This window comes from Pseudonaja textilis, chromosome 1, assembly GCF_049901715.1.
Source record: "Pseudonaja textilis isolate UNSWEBS1 chromosome 1, rPseTex1.2, whole genome shotgun sequence".
Classification (NCBI taxonomy): Eukaryota; Metazoa; Chordata; class Lepidosauria; order Squamata; family Elapidae; genus Pseudonaja; species Pseudonaja textilis.
The window spans coordinates 222627393-222644292 of NC_141990.1; the positions used below are offsets into that span (position 1 = coordinate 222627393).

Here is a 16900-nt window from a genome sequence, read left to right on the forward strand (position 1 = left end):
ATAAAAAAGAGAGTTTAATGAATTTCACATATTCCCTGCACCCATCCAACCAAACCATCAAGACATATTTACCTCGCACTGTGAGATGGGCTTTGGAACGGGCATTACCAATGGTAATCTTCACCATCCCACTCATGTTAGGGCTAGTCCTGCAGAACCTCAGCTTGTGGATGTGTCCCACACTCTCCATCTGCACCTGCAATCCGGGCTGCAGCTCCTCCCCATTGAGGCTCCACTGGGGAGTGAAGTCTGGAGGGGCAGATATTTCACACTCAAACTGAGCCTCGGAGGGAGCCGTCACTTCCACGTTCTTCAGAGGCTGGACCACCTGGACTCCCTCAGCTGCAACAGAAGAGAACAGCAAAAATTGATAGACACTGTAACTGCTCTCTAAAGAACGCAGCTGAACAGTAGACTAACAGAATCGTTGGGTAATTGCCATGGATGAGCAAGTGTCCAGTTTTAGGTATCAGACAACAACAACAATGTGGCTCCCTTCATTGTGTTACAACTAGAGTAACAAGGCAAAGGTGAAAAACTGAAGAAAGGATGATTACTGCTCTTGTATGAAAAAGACAGCTCAATCTAGGTATTAAAAGCAAACTCAGCTGAGCATATAACAAAAGAAGCACCCTGGTGTGAGATTGAGATTCTAAACCAGGAACTCTCTTTGATGGCTGTACAGCTTTTTATTTGGGAGGACTGCAACGGAAAGAATAATGGCAGAAAATAAACTACATCATTTTGTTTTGTTTTGTTTTTTGCATGCTGAGGGGAGGGGAATCTTCACACATTTATTTATTTAAAGTTGTCAATCCTGTTTTAGGGTTTCTGCTACAATTCTCATCTATTTGCTCTCTCAAACGTTTAGAAATCGCGCCAGGTTTAGGGAAGTGTCACCAAAATGTGATGAAGTCAATAGGGCCTCAGAAGCAGCCAAAAAGGGCTTTCTGCCATGCAGCTATAGGCAGGGGTGTGTAGCTGGGGGTTCGCAGGGGTTCGGGAGAGCCCCTAGCTAAGATTCTGTGCAGTTGGAGAACCCCCAAATCCCACTTCCTGGCTGGCCCTGCCCCTCCCCTCCCCGGAGTCCCCACAGGGCCTGTTTTGGATGCAGGTAAGTGCAGGGCTTGCGTGGAGACTTGGGAGAAAAATGGGCCTCCCGGAAGATTGAGAAGGCCAGAAATGAGCCCATTTCTGGCTTCCAGGGAGCCTCCAGGGGCCGGGGAGGCTGTTTTCACCCTCCTGGAGGGTCAAGGAAAGCCTCCGGAGTCTGGGGAGAGCAAAAATGTCCCCCCTCCACCATGGTGCAAGAGGCTGACTAGGCTACACCCACCATGGCCACGCCCACCCAGCAACCGGGCAGAGAACCTGTTGCTAAAAATTTTGAAGCCCACCCTTGGCTATAGGTCACAATTTTTTATTCTAATTCTAGTTCCACTTCTGCCTCTTTGGCATTCTCAGTCTGTTGCCGGCCAGCAATTCCTGCTAATCCTTTCTCCGTAGCATTGTCTTCATCTCCTCTCCCTCCACTGTACTCACACCCTTACCCTCCACTAGCAGGCGGGCTGTGGAACGATCGTCCAGGGCATCACAGGTATACAGGCCTTCATCTGCGGGCTCCACGCTGTGAATAACCAGAGTTCGGTAACAATCCAAATTGCAGATCTCATACTTTGGGCCGGCAAAGATCTCTGTGTCGCCCCGAAACCAGCGCACACGTCCTCGAGCCTGAGACACTGTACATTCCAGTGTAGCTTTGTGACGCACCAATACAGTTTTATCCCGCAGTGGCTTCACAATGCGAATCGGCAATGCTGTAGAAAAGAGCAGGCCCAAAGTCTCTGAGAAGTTGGCTTCTCACCTCCAGACCCCTCATTCACTTGTGCAAATTAATAAAAGGCCATCTGGTTCCTTATAATAACCTGCACACATGGAGACATCCCCCAAATCGTGAGGCTTTTGTAAAAAAGGAGGAAAGTGAATCATGCCATAAGCTCCAACCCTTTCATCATGATGCATCATAGCAACAAGACACTATTTTTCTCAATTACATAATATAATTAACAGAATAACAGAGTTGGAAGGGACCTTGAGGCCTTCCAGTCCAACCCCCTTAATTCTTAATAATTCTCTATCCTTCAGTAAACCACTGAGAGTTATTATATTATGGTGGGATAGAAATGCGACAAATACGAGTAATTCTGCCCTCACCTGAAAACATTGCGGTGCATATAAGTGTAGTTTCTAGATTTAGCAAAGCAAAGCAGATTACTGGAAAGGGCAGTCTGGTCCAAATATGCTTTCATTTTTTTCCTTTGTGTTCACCTATAGTCTTTCCCAAGCAGTCTTTTCCCAATCTTTATCATTCCCCTGCTTATACTCTCATGCACACAGATGCACAGGGCCTGGTCTACTTGCCTATGAACATGCAATCCTTATCATTATGTAGCATATGAGCCATGGTGGCGCAGTGGTTAGAGTGCAGTACTGCAAGCTACTTCTGCTGTCTGCTGGCTGCCAGCAATTTGAGTCTCACCGGCTCAAGGTTGACTCAGCCTTCCATCATTCCGAGGTCAGCAAAAAGAGGACCCAAATTGTTGGGGGCAATATGCTGACTCTGTAAAACTGTTTAGAAAAGGCTGCAAAGGACTGTGGAGCGCTATATGAGTCTAAGTGCTATTGCTATTGTTGCTATTTGGAAATGCATGATCTTCCTTCCCAGAGACCTTCATTTTTAATGCATCAGAAAGGACAAATTGTTAAATTTGAGGTCAAGGAGCCATCACTTAAACTACCCTTAGTTCTGAACACAGGAACAAAGGAAGCCAAATTTTGTTTCTGTCCAACTCCCGCTCACTGGTTTTTGAAGTGTGCCTCGTGGCATGCCCTGGAAAGGTCTCAAAGCAGATTGGAGCAAGTATAGTTAGCAGTGCTCCCCTCCCTGCAAAGAGACAGGCCTGCTCTCCCAGCACCAATATGAACTCCTCCTTTGCCAATCCAGTTCGCTCTAGAGCTAACATCGGACCCAACAGACAAGTAACTTCCTTACCTTCCACTTCCAGCCTGGCTTCCGAAGCAGCTGTCTTGGCCACAAAACGGACCTGGCCTATGTCCTCAGGGCGAGCAGAGCTCAGAAGCAGGAAGTGACGGGTTCCTGGGGGTAATGGGGAGGAGAAAGAGTTTTCTGCATTGTTAAGGAGAGACATGTGAGGGTTTATGAGAGGCCCTAGAAAGAAAGAGGGTGCCAGGAAACAAAGGTGGCCGGAAGCAAAGGCTCTATCTTGCTCACAGAAGTAAATGAAAGGTTTGTCTGGGTTTACAAACACTGATACATTTGTATTAGTAAATAACAGCTGTTTTAAAGGATGAAAACACAGCCTTTGTTGCTTTTTTCCCAGCGGTTAAACCACGGTTTTCGATTCCTGAGGAGCGGGGGGAATTGCCCTACTATTGCAATAAAATAAATGTAGGCTACAACTGTATAGGTCAGTAGTGGTTGCCAATAAGGTGATCCTGCCCCCACCCCCCAACATTGCTGTTTTGAAATCAAGGCACGGAGTAAGAACTGGTGGGAAGTCACCCAAGGGAGAGGTAGGTGTAAGTTGAATCAGAAAGAAAAGAGAAGCATTTTACAAGCCAAGGCTGAAGATTAGCAGATGCTGCTTTCGCTCCCACCGCCACCCCGCAATCAAGGTTACTTTGTAAACTAGACCAGGCATCTTTCACCATCCTTCCAGGGCTTTTTGGCTGAAGGGCAGATGCTTCCACCCCCATTGCCACCCCAAGGCCAATGCTTCAAGCAGAGACTGAAAAGAGGGTCTCCTGGGTGGAAAGCAAGGCTTGGCTTGGCTTGGCTTCCTTCGGATAACTCTTCCCATGAATCAGGGGGCATCGGGGAGAGCAGAGAGAGCCACTAGGTTCATTGATAGGCCTAATGGGGGATGAAATGTTTTTGAAAGTAGAGAGTCTCTGCCATTCAACAACCACTTTCCTATCCTCTCCATCTCTGTCCCCTTTCAGTGTTACATTAGCATTCTCTTGGTGAATTTGAGATAGGACTTCCTTCTGCATCCTTTCCTGGACAACCCAAGAAATCAGGGAGGGTCCCTACCGAAACTTTGCCATGTCCCCATTGCTTCTGCAGCTAGGCTGCTCCTCATCTGTTTTCTAGAAGTCTGTGACTTTTCCTCCTGTCTTTCAAGATCATTCCCAAATAAAATTACAGAAGGAATCACAAGCTAAGAAGGGGCCAACGTGATGTTTTTCAGAGCAATTGCAGTGGGTTCTTTAATCACAAGTCCGCTTTGCATATAACAATTACAATACAGATAACAGATAATCAGAGTTGGAAGGGACGTTGTAGGTCATCTAGTCCAACCCCAGGCCCAAGCAGGAGACCTTACATCATTTCTGACAAATGGCAGTCCAATCTCTTCTTGAAAGTCTCAAGTGATGGCGCTCCCACAACTTCCGAGGACAAGCTGTTCCATAGGTTGATTGTTCTCACTGTCAGAAAGTTTCTCCTTATTTCCAGGTTAAATCTCTCCTTGTTCAGTCTCCATCCATTATTCCTTGTCTGGCCTACAGGTGCTTCAGAAAATAGATTGACCCCTTCCTCTCTGTGGCAGCCACCCAAATATTGGAAGACTGCTACAGATTTTTTAAAATTTAGAATAAGATGTGATCAGGGAGAAATTATGCTTTATAACAAGCCACCACATAAAATTAAGCTGTCCTACGCATCCTGACTTGTTTTCAGCATGTCTTGTTATTTAACTACGTCTTTCATTCATTCCTCTTCCAATAATCAAAGAGAAAACTGGAAGCAGGGAAGTTTGTACCCCATTCATATCAGATTTGAAGTTATGTGAATGGTACATCGATGTAATACCTTTGATCACATGCCTTGAAGAGGCAGGAACCAAGCAAAAGGAGCAAACATGCTTGCAGAGGTAGCAGCAAGCAAAATTACGTGTGGTCGCAACTTGCTCATTCATATCCTGATTTGTTGTGCTATCCTGTTGTGCTCTAAGTAGTGTGCAAACATGGCTCCTCCAAAACTTGTTTTTCTTCATTTTGATCGACTTCTCTGAAATGTGCAGAATTAATTTTTCAGAGTTTACCTTGAGGACTGAAAATAATAACTTTGTATTTAATGCAGTGAGACTAATTTCAAGTTGGCTCTTTGATCTATCCTTTTTATTTCTTTATCTTCATCCCTTAAGCAGCCAAACTACCCTCCAAAGGATGAATGCATAAGAAAAGCCACTCAAATATTTTCTCAGGATATTCACTGTCCCACACTTTGCTTCCTCTGCAAGTATTGCTCCAGACATTTGGAAGTCTTGCTTTTATAATAATAAGGGTTCGGAGCTAAGCTTAAAAAAAATAAACAGTACTTAGAGCACTCAGTTGTTCAGACTTTTAAGAATATTTTCTACCATAATTACAATCTGAAATAAGACAATATGTTATTTGCTCAGATGACTTTGTCCCCAATTTGTTTTTAATCTATGGGCAAATTGTCATCTGCCACATATCATAGCATGTGTACACATTGCTAACCATTTTTAAGGGATATATCCTCATAACTATGTTTCTGTGTCAGCCACTGCCTGTTGAAAGCATCCAGAACTCCCTTTAATTGATTCACTTCCATAGCAGTATTTTCTATTTTTGCCCCATAAAAAGGTTGCTGTCCAATCTGTGATGAGTCTGATAATGATACAGTCACACCAGAATCTGTCCACCAATTGTTGTCCGCTTAAATTTCTGCAGACATACCACCTCCCCATTCAGCCATTATTGAGTCCTGCTTTCCATGGGCATTTTGACTAGAGATGTGAAACAGACCAGGCACCTGACTCACACAGCTATTTAGCTGTTGTTTCTGGCAAGGAAATGTGTATTTCCTGACAGAACAGCACATTGTTTTCTGTTATTCCCCAATCAGTTCTACACCTTTTGGTCTACAAGGGTCTCTGCCACACCAAGCAAATGCCATTTTTCCAGGAAACTGGAAAAAGATCTATTTTGTTTATTTATTTTATTTAAGTGTAGGCCACAGCTCAAAATTCTTGGGAGTCCGTAGCAGTTATGAAACAACGATGAAACATTCATGGTGTATTTAAGTTAAAGTTATATTAAATTAAAGTCAAAATACAAAACTCCTGTTGTGCCACAATTAGCCCCTGAATTAACTTGGGCTTAACTAGCTTCTGGAAGCCTATATTTGGGGAGCTAATCATAACCCTTATGGGAGGCTACCCCAGGGAAGCAATACTGCCTGGCTTCAATCTCTCTCACTTCCCAGAAATGAGCCACAACTGGCAGTTTAATCTAGGAAAAATGCCTTAAATGGGTCAAATCCTCTTGGAAGAGATGGTTCCAAAAGTACCCTTAGTTGACAGAATGAAGTAGGAAGAAGATCTGTTGATCTGCTTGTAGGCTCCATCTTGCCTGATAAATTAAAGGTTGGAACAATAGGTCTTTCATTCTTTGGAAGACCAACGTTTTTATTTTTGTTTTGTTTTCATAGGCAGATTCATTTCCTGCCCTTTCCTTGGACACTCCCCTCTGTGTCCATTTTGGTTTGGGCTGCAAGAGGGTTTGCACACCTGGCTTAAGCACAGCAGTCTTATCAGTCAGGGTTTTTTCCCCCCAATAGGCCTAAGAGGGGAACAGGATGATGACTGAATAGAAGTATGCTCTCATATAAAGCCAGTTTCTTTCAACAAACATTCATTTCTTGCAACAGACCACATACCGGTCATTACTTTTCTACCAGCATTTGCTAGTCTTAAAATTGCCTTTTACCAGGATACACAATTTAGGAACTTTTTACCGGGATACACACACAATTCATCAGCATGCTCTATTTTTTTGCATTTATTACAATCTGCATCACTCCATTTTCTCTTTCATTCTAGTCTCTGAAACGTTAATTTTAAAAACCATGCTTCTTCTTGCAATATACAAGACATTACCTGCAAATATTCAGATTTTCAACCAACAACATAGTATTTTCTACATACACATGGATTTTCAAGTTCTTCCAACAACACATATGCATTTATCCATCCATACATGAAACAACTGAGACAATAACACACATTCTTATCTTATTCTTTGGGTATTGTTGAAACATTTTCTTAGTATTCCATTCATTTGGAAGCGTGCATTATTGCCATCATAAATTACTCCTATTACAATAAGCAACTAACCTTAAGCTCCTTATTTGTGGATAACATTCCATAATTCCTTTTCATTTGTCTAAAACAACAAGTATACAATAGATTTTCTTTGATTTCTTCACTTCTCAATGACCTACTGGAAAGCAAAAATGTGCTCTACACATTTCCTGGCTAGCACAAAGCCTAATCTATTACACCCATTCCCTCCCTCCCTCCCTTCCTTCCTCCCTTCCTTCCTTCTTTCCTTCCTTCCTCTTGTTGTAGATTAGAATAACAGTCTTGAAAGCTGGCTAAATAAAACCAAGGTGGGGTTATTTTCATTCTAATACTTTCCTCTTTCCCAGAGGTAACTTGCCTTTTTATCTCCTTAATGGTTTGTTGTTCCTTTCCGTTCCCTAAGGCCATTTTTTTTCACACATTCTCTCTTTCATCAATTCATGTTCTTTACAATTTATCTCTTTTATATTCCAAGTTGCAACTGCCTTGATCTGCACTACATGGGCCTCACATAACCTTCAAAGCACAATGTTGATTTTATTACAGTTTTTACATACACATTCTGATATAGCAGAGAAGATGTTATCAGCCTTAGTTGCACCCATGCCACATACATTATTTCCTGCTAATGATAAGAATGTTTGGGTAAGCATGCCACAAGGACAATCCAAGCCTAGTTTAACTCCATTTATGTTTATACTACTCTGTGTAAGCTAAGGTCTCAGATGGCACCATTGCCTCATTTCTCTTGTCATCTACTGTCCAATATAACTGGGTTTTTTTTTTTATCTAGCTTTTCCTTGTATTCTAATTAGGAAATGTCATATCTATTGCCCTGGCAAGAATGAAAAGGTACACTTACCTTCCTGGCGTATTTTCACAGTGCTGGTGACTTTGAGTTTCTCTCCATTATGATACCATTCACCTTTTACCTCCCCTAGGGACACCTCACATATGAAAACAGCATTCTCATTCTCCTGCACGCGGACATCCTCCAGTTCTCGCACAATCTGGACCTGACGTTCTATTTGGGGTGGGGGGGTGGGGTGGGGGAAGAAAACCAACACAGAATTGAAAAGTTTTTACAAAAGTGATATTTGGACTCATATGGTTTCCCCGAAAGTATTCAATTAAAACTCTATTCTTGGTCGTGGTATTCCCCCCAGTTGTCACTAGGACAAACAGATGCCAACTATGAAAAATATATCAGAAGTCATGATAAAAAACAAGCACATTGAGATTGTAAGAGTTACAGCTGTAATCTAGTCACAAGAACATAGCAAGAACTGTGCTGGATCAAGGAGAAAGTGAAAGCAGAGCATTTTACCCTCCAAGGACACCAGAATATAGCAGTAAAAAATGGGTGTTTTATGATAAACTACAGTATACTATTGCCAGTATTATTGGGTGAGAGGCTAAAATGTTCATCAAAAGGTTATGGGCTATCTCAGAAGGTTTTATCAAGGACAATGGATTTTTAACCCATTACAATTGCTAATTGATGAGGTACTTGTAGTCTGTCTCTTGTAACCTGCATCTGAATACTCATGCTTTCTTCATTCTTATTTCATCAAAATCCTAATAGAATGTTTAATCCTCCATCAATTTAACAATCAGCCCATGCATCTGATGAATGAACAAGCTAAAGCAGGCTTGTCCAACCCGCGGCCCACGGGCCGCATGCGGCCCAGGTTGCCTCGTAATGCGGCCCAGTGCCCACCCCAACCTTTGTGCCAGAGCCAGTGAGGTGGAGGAGGAGAGGCAGGCGCGGGGCGAGGCGAGAGCCAGGCCAAGCAGCAAGAGAAAAGGTAGGCGCTGTCAGAGCGCCACCTCCTGCTGTTGCCGCCGCTGGCCCGCCCCCGCCCCCGCTTCTGCCCCCGCCGTCGCTGCCGCTGCTGCCCCCACCACCCCCGCCCCCGCTTCTTCCCCCGCCACCGCTGCTGCTTCTGCCCCCGCCGCTGCCTCTGCCCCCTGCGGCGGGGGCAGAAGCGGCAGTGGGGGAAGAAACGGCGGCGGTGGGGGTGGCGGCAGCGGCAGGGGCAGAAGCAGCAGCGGGGGCAGAAGTGGCGGCAGGGGCAGAAGCGGCGGCGGGGCAGAAGCAGCAGCGGGGGCAGAAGCGGCGGCGGGGGCAGAAGCAGCAGAAGCAGCCGTGGTGGCGGGGGAAGAAGCGGCGGCAGCGGCAGGGGCAGAAGCAGGGGCAGCGGCAGTGGAGGCAGAAGCAGCAGCGGTGGCAGGGGAAGGCTTCTGCCCCGCCGCTGCTGCTGCTTCTGCCTTCCAGTCCTGCCTCATCCAGCTGGGCCATTTGCAGGAGAGGTGGGCGCGAGGCGGGTGAGCTTTCCCCCCTCCGCAAAATTTGGCCGGAAAATAAACCGTGATAAAAAAACTGTGATTAAAAAACGTGATAAAAAAGAAATAATTTTTAATAAATAATAAATAATAAATAATAAAAACATCTCACTAACTTCATTTCCAAATAAATTTAATATGTTAACTATGTTTTCTATGGTTTTTCTGGATGATCAGGTATCGTTACTGTTATTTTATTTTATGTGCGGCCCAAACCAAATTTTCATCTTCTAATGTGGCCCAGGGAAGGTAAAAGGTTGGACACCCCTGAGCTAAAGGTTTCCCTGTCCATTGTGTCCAATTCTAGAGCATCTCCATTTCTTGGCCAAGGAAGCCGGAGTTGTCTGAAGACACTAACATGACTATATAGCAAAGGTACATGGAATGCTGTTACCTTCCCCCTGAAGTGGTACCTATTAACCTACTTGCATTTGCATGCTTTCAAACTGCTAGGTAGGCAGGAACTGGGGCAAGTAATGTAAGCTCATACCATTGCACGGAGCTTGGGTTTTGAAATGTTGAGCCATCACGCCCTGATAAAGTGAACAGCAGCACACAAAAGCTATGCTTTTTATTAAAGCTATGCTTTTTATTAGTGTTGATGGGAAAAGGTACTGTCAGACTCCTGATGTTGGGCTAGTATAATCTAACATAGTTTTCCTTCTATCATTCCTGCTGGCTCAAGAGAAACATTCATCCACTGCCCCATTCTGCTTTTCCTAATGGCCAATCAGCTACTTTTTAAGAAGCCCCAAGCAGGATAGGAGAAAAACAACTCTCTAGCAACACTGATATTCAGCAACACATATTCAGTAAGATGGCTCTCTCTGAGAGTAAATGTCCAAAATAATCCTTATTTCATAGCCTGTTTCCAAGAGTGGCCAGCAGACAGATGTTTCCAGGAAGCTGTGTTCAGAGGTGATATTCAGCAGGCTCTGACCAATCCTGGAGAACCAATAGCGGAAATTTGGAGTAGTTCGGAAAAACCACCTCTGACTGGAGATTTTACAGTATCCTTCTCTGCCACACCCACCAAGCCATGCCCACAGAGTAAGTAGGTAGTAAAAAAAATTTGAATCCCACCACTGGCCATGTTCCTTTTTATTGGTCATGAAGTTGCCATTTCAAGTATATACATGGAGATGCTATCTAGCGAGTGGGCTAGTAACCATGCATTATGTATCTCTTCTAAAACCCACTTAAATATTCATTGCCTCTTATTTTCCATCTAGCTTTCTGTAGAAGCCTTGCAAGTCTACAGGAGATTCTGACTCACTGCAGTGCACTGTCCTTTGGATTATCACCAGCCTGCTCCAGGCCACCAGAGGCAAAAGTCAGGGAAGCAGAAAAGCAAATGGGGCCCTGCCCTCATCCAGAGGATACTTTGTATGGTGAGCTCCATGCCAAGCCTTGCCCCACTACCACCACATTTCTGCTCTCATCCGTAGCCCAAATCATCCATACCAAAGATCCTCAGTTTGGCAGAAGCACGGCAGTCACCAGCATCACACGTATATTCGCCAGCATCTTCAAGGCTGCAATGGTTGAGCTGCAGGAGACGCCGACGCCCGACTGAATATATGCGGCAGTTGGGGCTCACCTGGATCTCCTTGCCATCCTATGAGAAGTAAAAGCACAAAGATCAGGGTCTGTTTTAGATCTCAGAAAGGAAAGGTGGAGAAAGGGCAGCTCTCAGGTGGTTCTGAGGACACAGCGGGAACATGGAAATCATATTCATCAACCATGTTCCCTTGAATAAATCAAAAGGACTTTTCTGGACAGCGTGTTCTTGCAATTATAGAGAAGATCAAGGAAATGGGGACATTGAGAAGAGGCTTTATTTATTTAGCATATGCCAAATACATGGACTTATAGTGGTTCAAATGTTAATGTCCAGTGCCAAGAGGTAATATGCTCATACTGTTATTATATTATCACTACTAATGAACATTATTACTATTATAATGGTGACCATTGCTCAAATTTGCTGTAACCAGACAACACACTGTTCATTGAAACTGTTGCTCTTTCTTTATATAGTAAAAATAAATAAATAAATAAAGAGAGGTAATACCCTCACCTTGTACCACTTCACCTCAGCCAGGGGTCGGGACAGCTCACACTCAAAAGTAGCTGAGCCTGTCTCGGGAATGCCCAAGTCCTGGGGCAAGCGCAGCATTATAATTGGTGGCTCTGCAAGGACAGAGATAGCAACCGAATAGCAGTCAGACTTATGTACCGCTTCACAGTGCTTTTACGGCCTTCTCTAAATGGTTTACAGAGTCAGCATATTGCCCTCAACAATCCGGGTCCTCATTTTACCAACCTTGGAAGGATGGACGGCTGAGTCAACCTTGAGCAGATGAGACTCAAATTACTGGCAGTTGGCAGAATTAGCCTGCAATACTGCATTCTAATCACTGTACCACCACGGCTCCAAATATAGTTGCAGGTAGCTTGAAGATGCACTATTTTGGAGACTAAAAAGATTAAATGTCTTCAAGAGATGGTACTTAGGCAAACCACACCAGTTTGCATCCTTTACCCTCAGTTTGAAAGACACCAATTTATCTACATTACCTGTCCTACTTCCCATGCCTAGTTTTCTCACGCTGCTGTTGCTATCAAAACTGCTCTGCTCTGCAGGTACATTGAGTTTTGAACATTAAACCTCTTAGAAGATAGGACTAACCTAAAAAGCATCTAGTCTAGCATCCTGTTTCCTACAGTGGCCAGTTAGTTGCTCTTCAGGATGTTACAATCTGAGCATGATGGCAGTGCTTTTTCCTACTTTATTTCCAGTACCAACTTTGCCTTTCCACAGTCCTCCCTCCACTGGTCCCGTACCTCGGACTGTAAGGCGGGCAGAGCTCCGTACAGTATCAGCAGTGAAGGTCACAGTCCCTGTGTCATCTAGTGTGAGTCTTTGCAGCGTCAGGCTGTGCACACAACCAGTGGCGCTCATTTGGCAGGTGGAACTAGGCTTCACACGGATGCCGTCACGTGTCCAGACCCCCAACACATTGGGGTGAGATAGCTCAAGCTCAAATGTCACTGTCTCCTTTTCCAATGTCTCCACGTCCAATAGTGGTTTCTTCACTGTCACCTTCCGGGCTGGAGAGGGAGAAAAGTCTGTGATAGAACCAGTTTTGTCACGAAAGAATCTTATTTGCTCCTTACAAATCAAAGCAAGTTACCAGGAAGGGTAACTATCAGTGGTGGCTAACCTTTTTAGGCTCCTGTGCCAAAAATTGCCCGTGCGCCAGCACACAGGCACTCGCATACCAGCACCCAGAATGCAATGTGCGTCTCCTCTCCCCACGACCCCTGCACATGCACGAGCAATTTCCCCCTACCCCAGCCCCTTACCTGCTGTGCGCCTCACAGCTGATTTTTCAGCTGGTTTGAAGCCTTTTTTGGCCTCCCAGAGAAAAAGCCTCTGCAAGGCTTTTCAGGCCAAATTATAGGCCCATTTCGTCACTTCCAGTATTACAGGAAGTGAGGAAATGGACCTATAATTCATCCTGAAAAGCCTTGCAGAGGCTTTTTCTGTGCCTCTGGGAGGCCAAAAAAGGCCTCAAACCAACCCAAAAATAATCAGCTGTGAGGTGAACACATGCGCAGTGAGGTAAGCTTGCCTGTGGCTCACATGCCAGCACAAATGGCTGTGCATGCCACTTGTGGCACTCGTGCCATAGGTTCACCATCACAGGTATATATACTATTAAGACTGTAATTCAGCAGATACGGATTCATAGGCTACTTCTCATATGACTCCCACTAGCAAGAAAGTTGTATGTTTCTCTGACTTACTGGGTAGGCTCCACACTCACTTCTTCCTCTTACATTTATTGCTAATAGAGTGGAAGGTTTTGAATGGATTCAGCACATTTATCAGGATGAACTAGCTGAACTAGAATTCAAAGTAATTTTTCCTCACAAGAAACTTATCAGCACTAGGCTAATCTTAATGAATCTCACAAAAGCTAAGCAGGGTTGGACCTGACTAATGGGAGACAAAGAGGAAATCCCAGGACTTTGGGGTAAACTGGGATATTTTTTTAAAAAAAAAATCCCAGCAGGCAGCAATGGCAGCCCACTTCCATATTGTGGCCAAGCAAGCAATGTGGACTTGTCACCATGAATCATGTTTAACTCAAGTGAACATTGTACGTAAAAAAAATGATAAACAAAAGCAATAGTCTTATGCAGTATCTTCTACTGCACTTGGCTGCTTGGTATATAACTTCTAAAGTTCAGATTCCAAAACAACAAGGATAGGACAAAAGTGAGATTGCAGTAACTGAATTAAAAATTACTGGTTAAAAAGCTGTATCTGTAATATAATGCAGTTTATTAAAATAAATTGATTTCTTATTTGCATATACCAAGTTATTTTACTCATGCATAAATTACTCTTACACCAGGAAATATGCAAGTACATGTATTCAGACACTGTTACCTTTCTTTCCAGCATAAACAGGGAAGGGAAAGGAAGGGAAGGGGAGTGAGAAGAAAGGCTAGCTGCACTGGGAAGGAAAAATTGAATGGAAACAAAACAAGAATCAGGAGGATTGAATATGGAACACATGAATGTTTAAGGTTACAAAAAGGGTTAAATTCGATAAGCAAGCAGAGCTTCCTAAGTAACTGGTAGTATTCAAATAATCATTGTTAAAGGAATTCTCACATTCAGCAGAGATGTCAGTGGAGGGCGGGGGAAACCTAAGATAAAAAGTTACAGAGATCTTCTCTCAAGGATTTACAATGTATAACTGTGAGAGAAAAACAAGATCAGGATAGAAAGGAGACCTACGTTCCACAGTCAGTCTGGCTTGGGTGCGATCATGCAGGCTCTCACAGCGATAGGTGCCTCGGTCAGCAAGCTCAATGTGATGGATGGTAAGAGCCCTTTTTGGCCCTTGTACCTCCATGGAGTATCTAGGATTCTGCTGCAGTAAGATGCCTTGCTTCATCCATTGCACCTCCGCACTCTCCACGCTCAGCTCCACTTCCAAGCGGACGTCCTGCCCCTCCTCAGCTGCCAAATCATGCAGCGTCTGCACAAACAGCACCTGAGCCTCTGCAAAAATAATGCTCAAAGGTTGAACTACTAGCTGACACATCTCTAACCTGAATGCATTCCCAGGCCCCGATCTCTCCCGCTTTACAGAGAGACAAGCCAGGATTCAAGGCAATCTAGCCATTTCCCAAGGCCTGGGTCAATTTGGCATGTTTACAAACAGTAGATTTCAGAAGACCTAGAACCCCAGCTTTTATGTTTCAAAAAATAAAAGTTCAGTACCTGCAGGGCTATAGAGATAAAGTTTTGAAAATTCGACATGCTGTGCCTAGATAAATCTTCAAAGACGAAGGGAAGTCGAAGTAGAATTTCCAAAAGGGATTCTATTATCTTCCCTACATGACTAAAGCAGCAGCATAAATTATGCAAACTAAGTAAGCAGGGATATTATTTTGAGTAAAGAATTTATATTTTCTTAGCACGGAATTGGGAAGACAAGAAAGGACAAAGCCGTGGCATTAACTGATAACCCCCTTGAAACTCTAACTAATCAGAATTACTAATTACTAATTACTATCACCGACGCACAGTGCTTCTGCCCAAGGATCTGCATTTATCAAAAAGCAACAAACATGGTGTTGCCGTTTCTCTTACCTTGCACACTGAGTCTGCCTGAACTTGACAGTCCTTCTGCACGGATGGTGACTATGCCAGTGTCGCTCAAGCGGCATTGTCGTATGGTGAGGGTATGGCATAGCCCATTCTTGGTTATGGCCAACCGCTCACTATTCACTACATCTTGTCCATTCAGCTGCCAATTCAACCTGACATCATCTGGACATACCACCACTTTGAAGGTGGCATCATCCCCTTCCAGCACTGTTAAATTGTGCAGGTCAGAAATTATCTCCACCAACCTAGGGACTGAGGAAAAAGTGCCATTCAGTTTACATGAAGTTTGCTAACCCTGAACCAATCCAATAGGAGACCCCCAGAGTCCACCCAACATGGTATCACCATGGGATTCATCTCTTAGGACATACAGGTTTGCCAATTTGTACTGAAGCTTAGCTTCCTCCCCCTTCATTCCTTCTATATTTAATCTTATTCATTGATTTCTGCAGATCTGTGGCTATCAGCTCCACTCTACAGGTAGTCCTCAACTTACAACAGTTTATTTAGGGATCATTCAAAGTTACAATGGCAATGAAAAACTGACTTATGACCATTTTTCACACAATCATTGCATTATCCCCATGATCATGTGATCAAAATTCAGGTGCTTGGGACTCCGATTTGAGCTTCTTTGGCGACAGACCGAAACCGTGTCTCTGCACAGTTTCGATCCATGCTCGCCGCTGGAGTGCCTCGAGCCAGCTGGTTTTGGGGCTAAGCCATCCCGCAGAGGTGGTGAAGAAGGGGGAGACTGCCTGCAGGGTTGAGGATAGCCGCATCTCTCCTCCCCAACTGGCCATTACTCCCTTTCCCAAAGGCGGTTGTAGCGGTGGTCAGAAATGGCCACCACAAAGAAGAACTCAACCGGAAAAGAATTTGCAGGAGGAAGATAAGAAGAGAAAGTTTTGGTTGACCAGGTCAAACAGCAAAAGCAACAAATAAGATACCCTGGAATTGAAACTATTAAAAAAAAAACCAATAACATTGTTCCCTAAGAAGATTTCTAAGCTGCAAAGGAGAGAGAAAGCTGAAAGGATTTGGGTTTTTTTCCTCTTATTCCTATACTGACAGTGAAGCGACTTAAGCAAGAAATTGGAAAAAATCCACTTTGACATTAATAGGCATTTAATGCTGAAAATAAAAAAGTCAAAGGGATAATAAAGATTTCTGGATAATCAAAAGCTTTTGAAAACAGGAAAGGAGAGAAAAAGAATAAAAGGGCAGGATCTGGAAGGGAGGAGACTGCCTGGAATTAAAAAGAACTTACAGCAAAATCTCAATAGGACTTCCAAAAGATCTTAACTGAAACATCGCAACAAAATAGTAAAACCCCAGGAAGAGAAAGTGAAAAAGGAAATAAGAAGAAACAGCTTGGGACTATTTGGATTACTTGGTGATCTCTGGATTCTTGGTTATTGCATTTGAATGACTAAAATCAATCGGGTGGTTGTTTAAAACTGTTTAAAATGGCTCCACTTTTAGAATAACTGAAAATGGAACTTAAAAAGTACAAAGAAGATGCACAAGAAGGGAGAGGTTCTTTTGGCTTCGTATTTCAATTCTTAGAAATGGAGATTTGGAACTATGAGAAATAACAAGAAATGCCTGCAGAACAAGAAGATTGGGACAAAGAAGAAGCCATCTTTAATGAACAAGTAATCTTGGG

At 43.8% G+C, this 16900-nt stretch overlaps 1 protein-coding gene across 5 annotated transcripts in view; it reads right to left on the bottom strand.

The window, feature by feature from the left end:
• OBSL1 (obscurin like cytoskeletal adaptor 1) overlaps positions 1-16900 on the bottom strand; it is an 84449-nt gene that overhangs the window by 1019 nt on the left and 66530 nt on the right. For 4 of the 5 annotated variants that reach the window (XM_087920620.1, XM_087920622.1, XM_087920619.1 and 1 more), the window contains 9 exons: positions 15214-15483; positions 14353-14619; positions 12384-12650; positions 11617-11729; positions 11001-11154; positions 8053-8214; positions 3050-3154; positions 1548-1814; positions 73-342 (listed from right to left, as the gene is read on the bottom strand). In XM_087920620.1, coding sequence (XP_087776746.1) covers positions 73-342; positions 1548-1814; positions 3050-3154; positions 8053-8214; positions 11001-11154; positions 11617-11729; positions 12384-12650; positions 14353-14619; positions 15214-15483 — 1875 coding nt within the window. Of the gene's footprint in view, positions 1-72; positions 343-1547; positions 1815-3049; positions 3155-4660; positions 5090-8052; positions 8215-11000; positions 11155-11616; positions 11730-12383; positions 12651-14352; positions 14620-15213; positions 15484-16900 lie in introns of those variants that run through there. The other variant, XM_087920621.1, reaches the window with a different exon arrangement.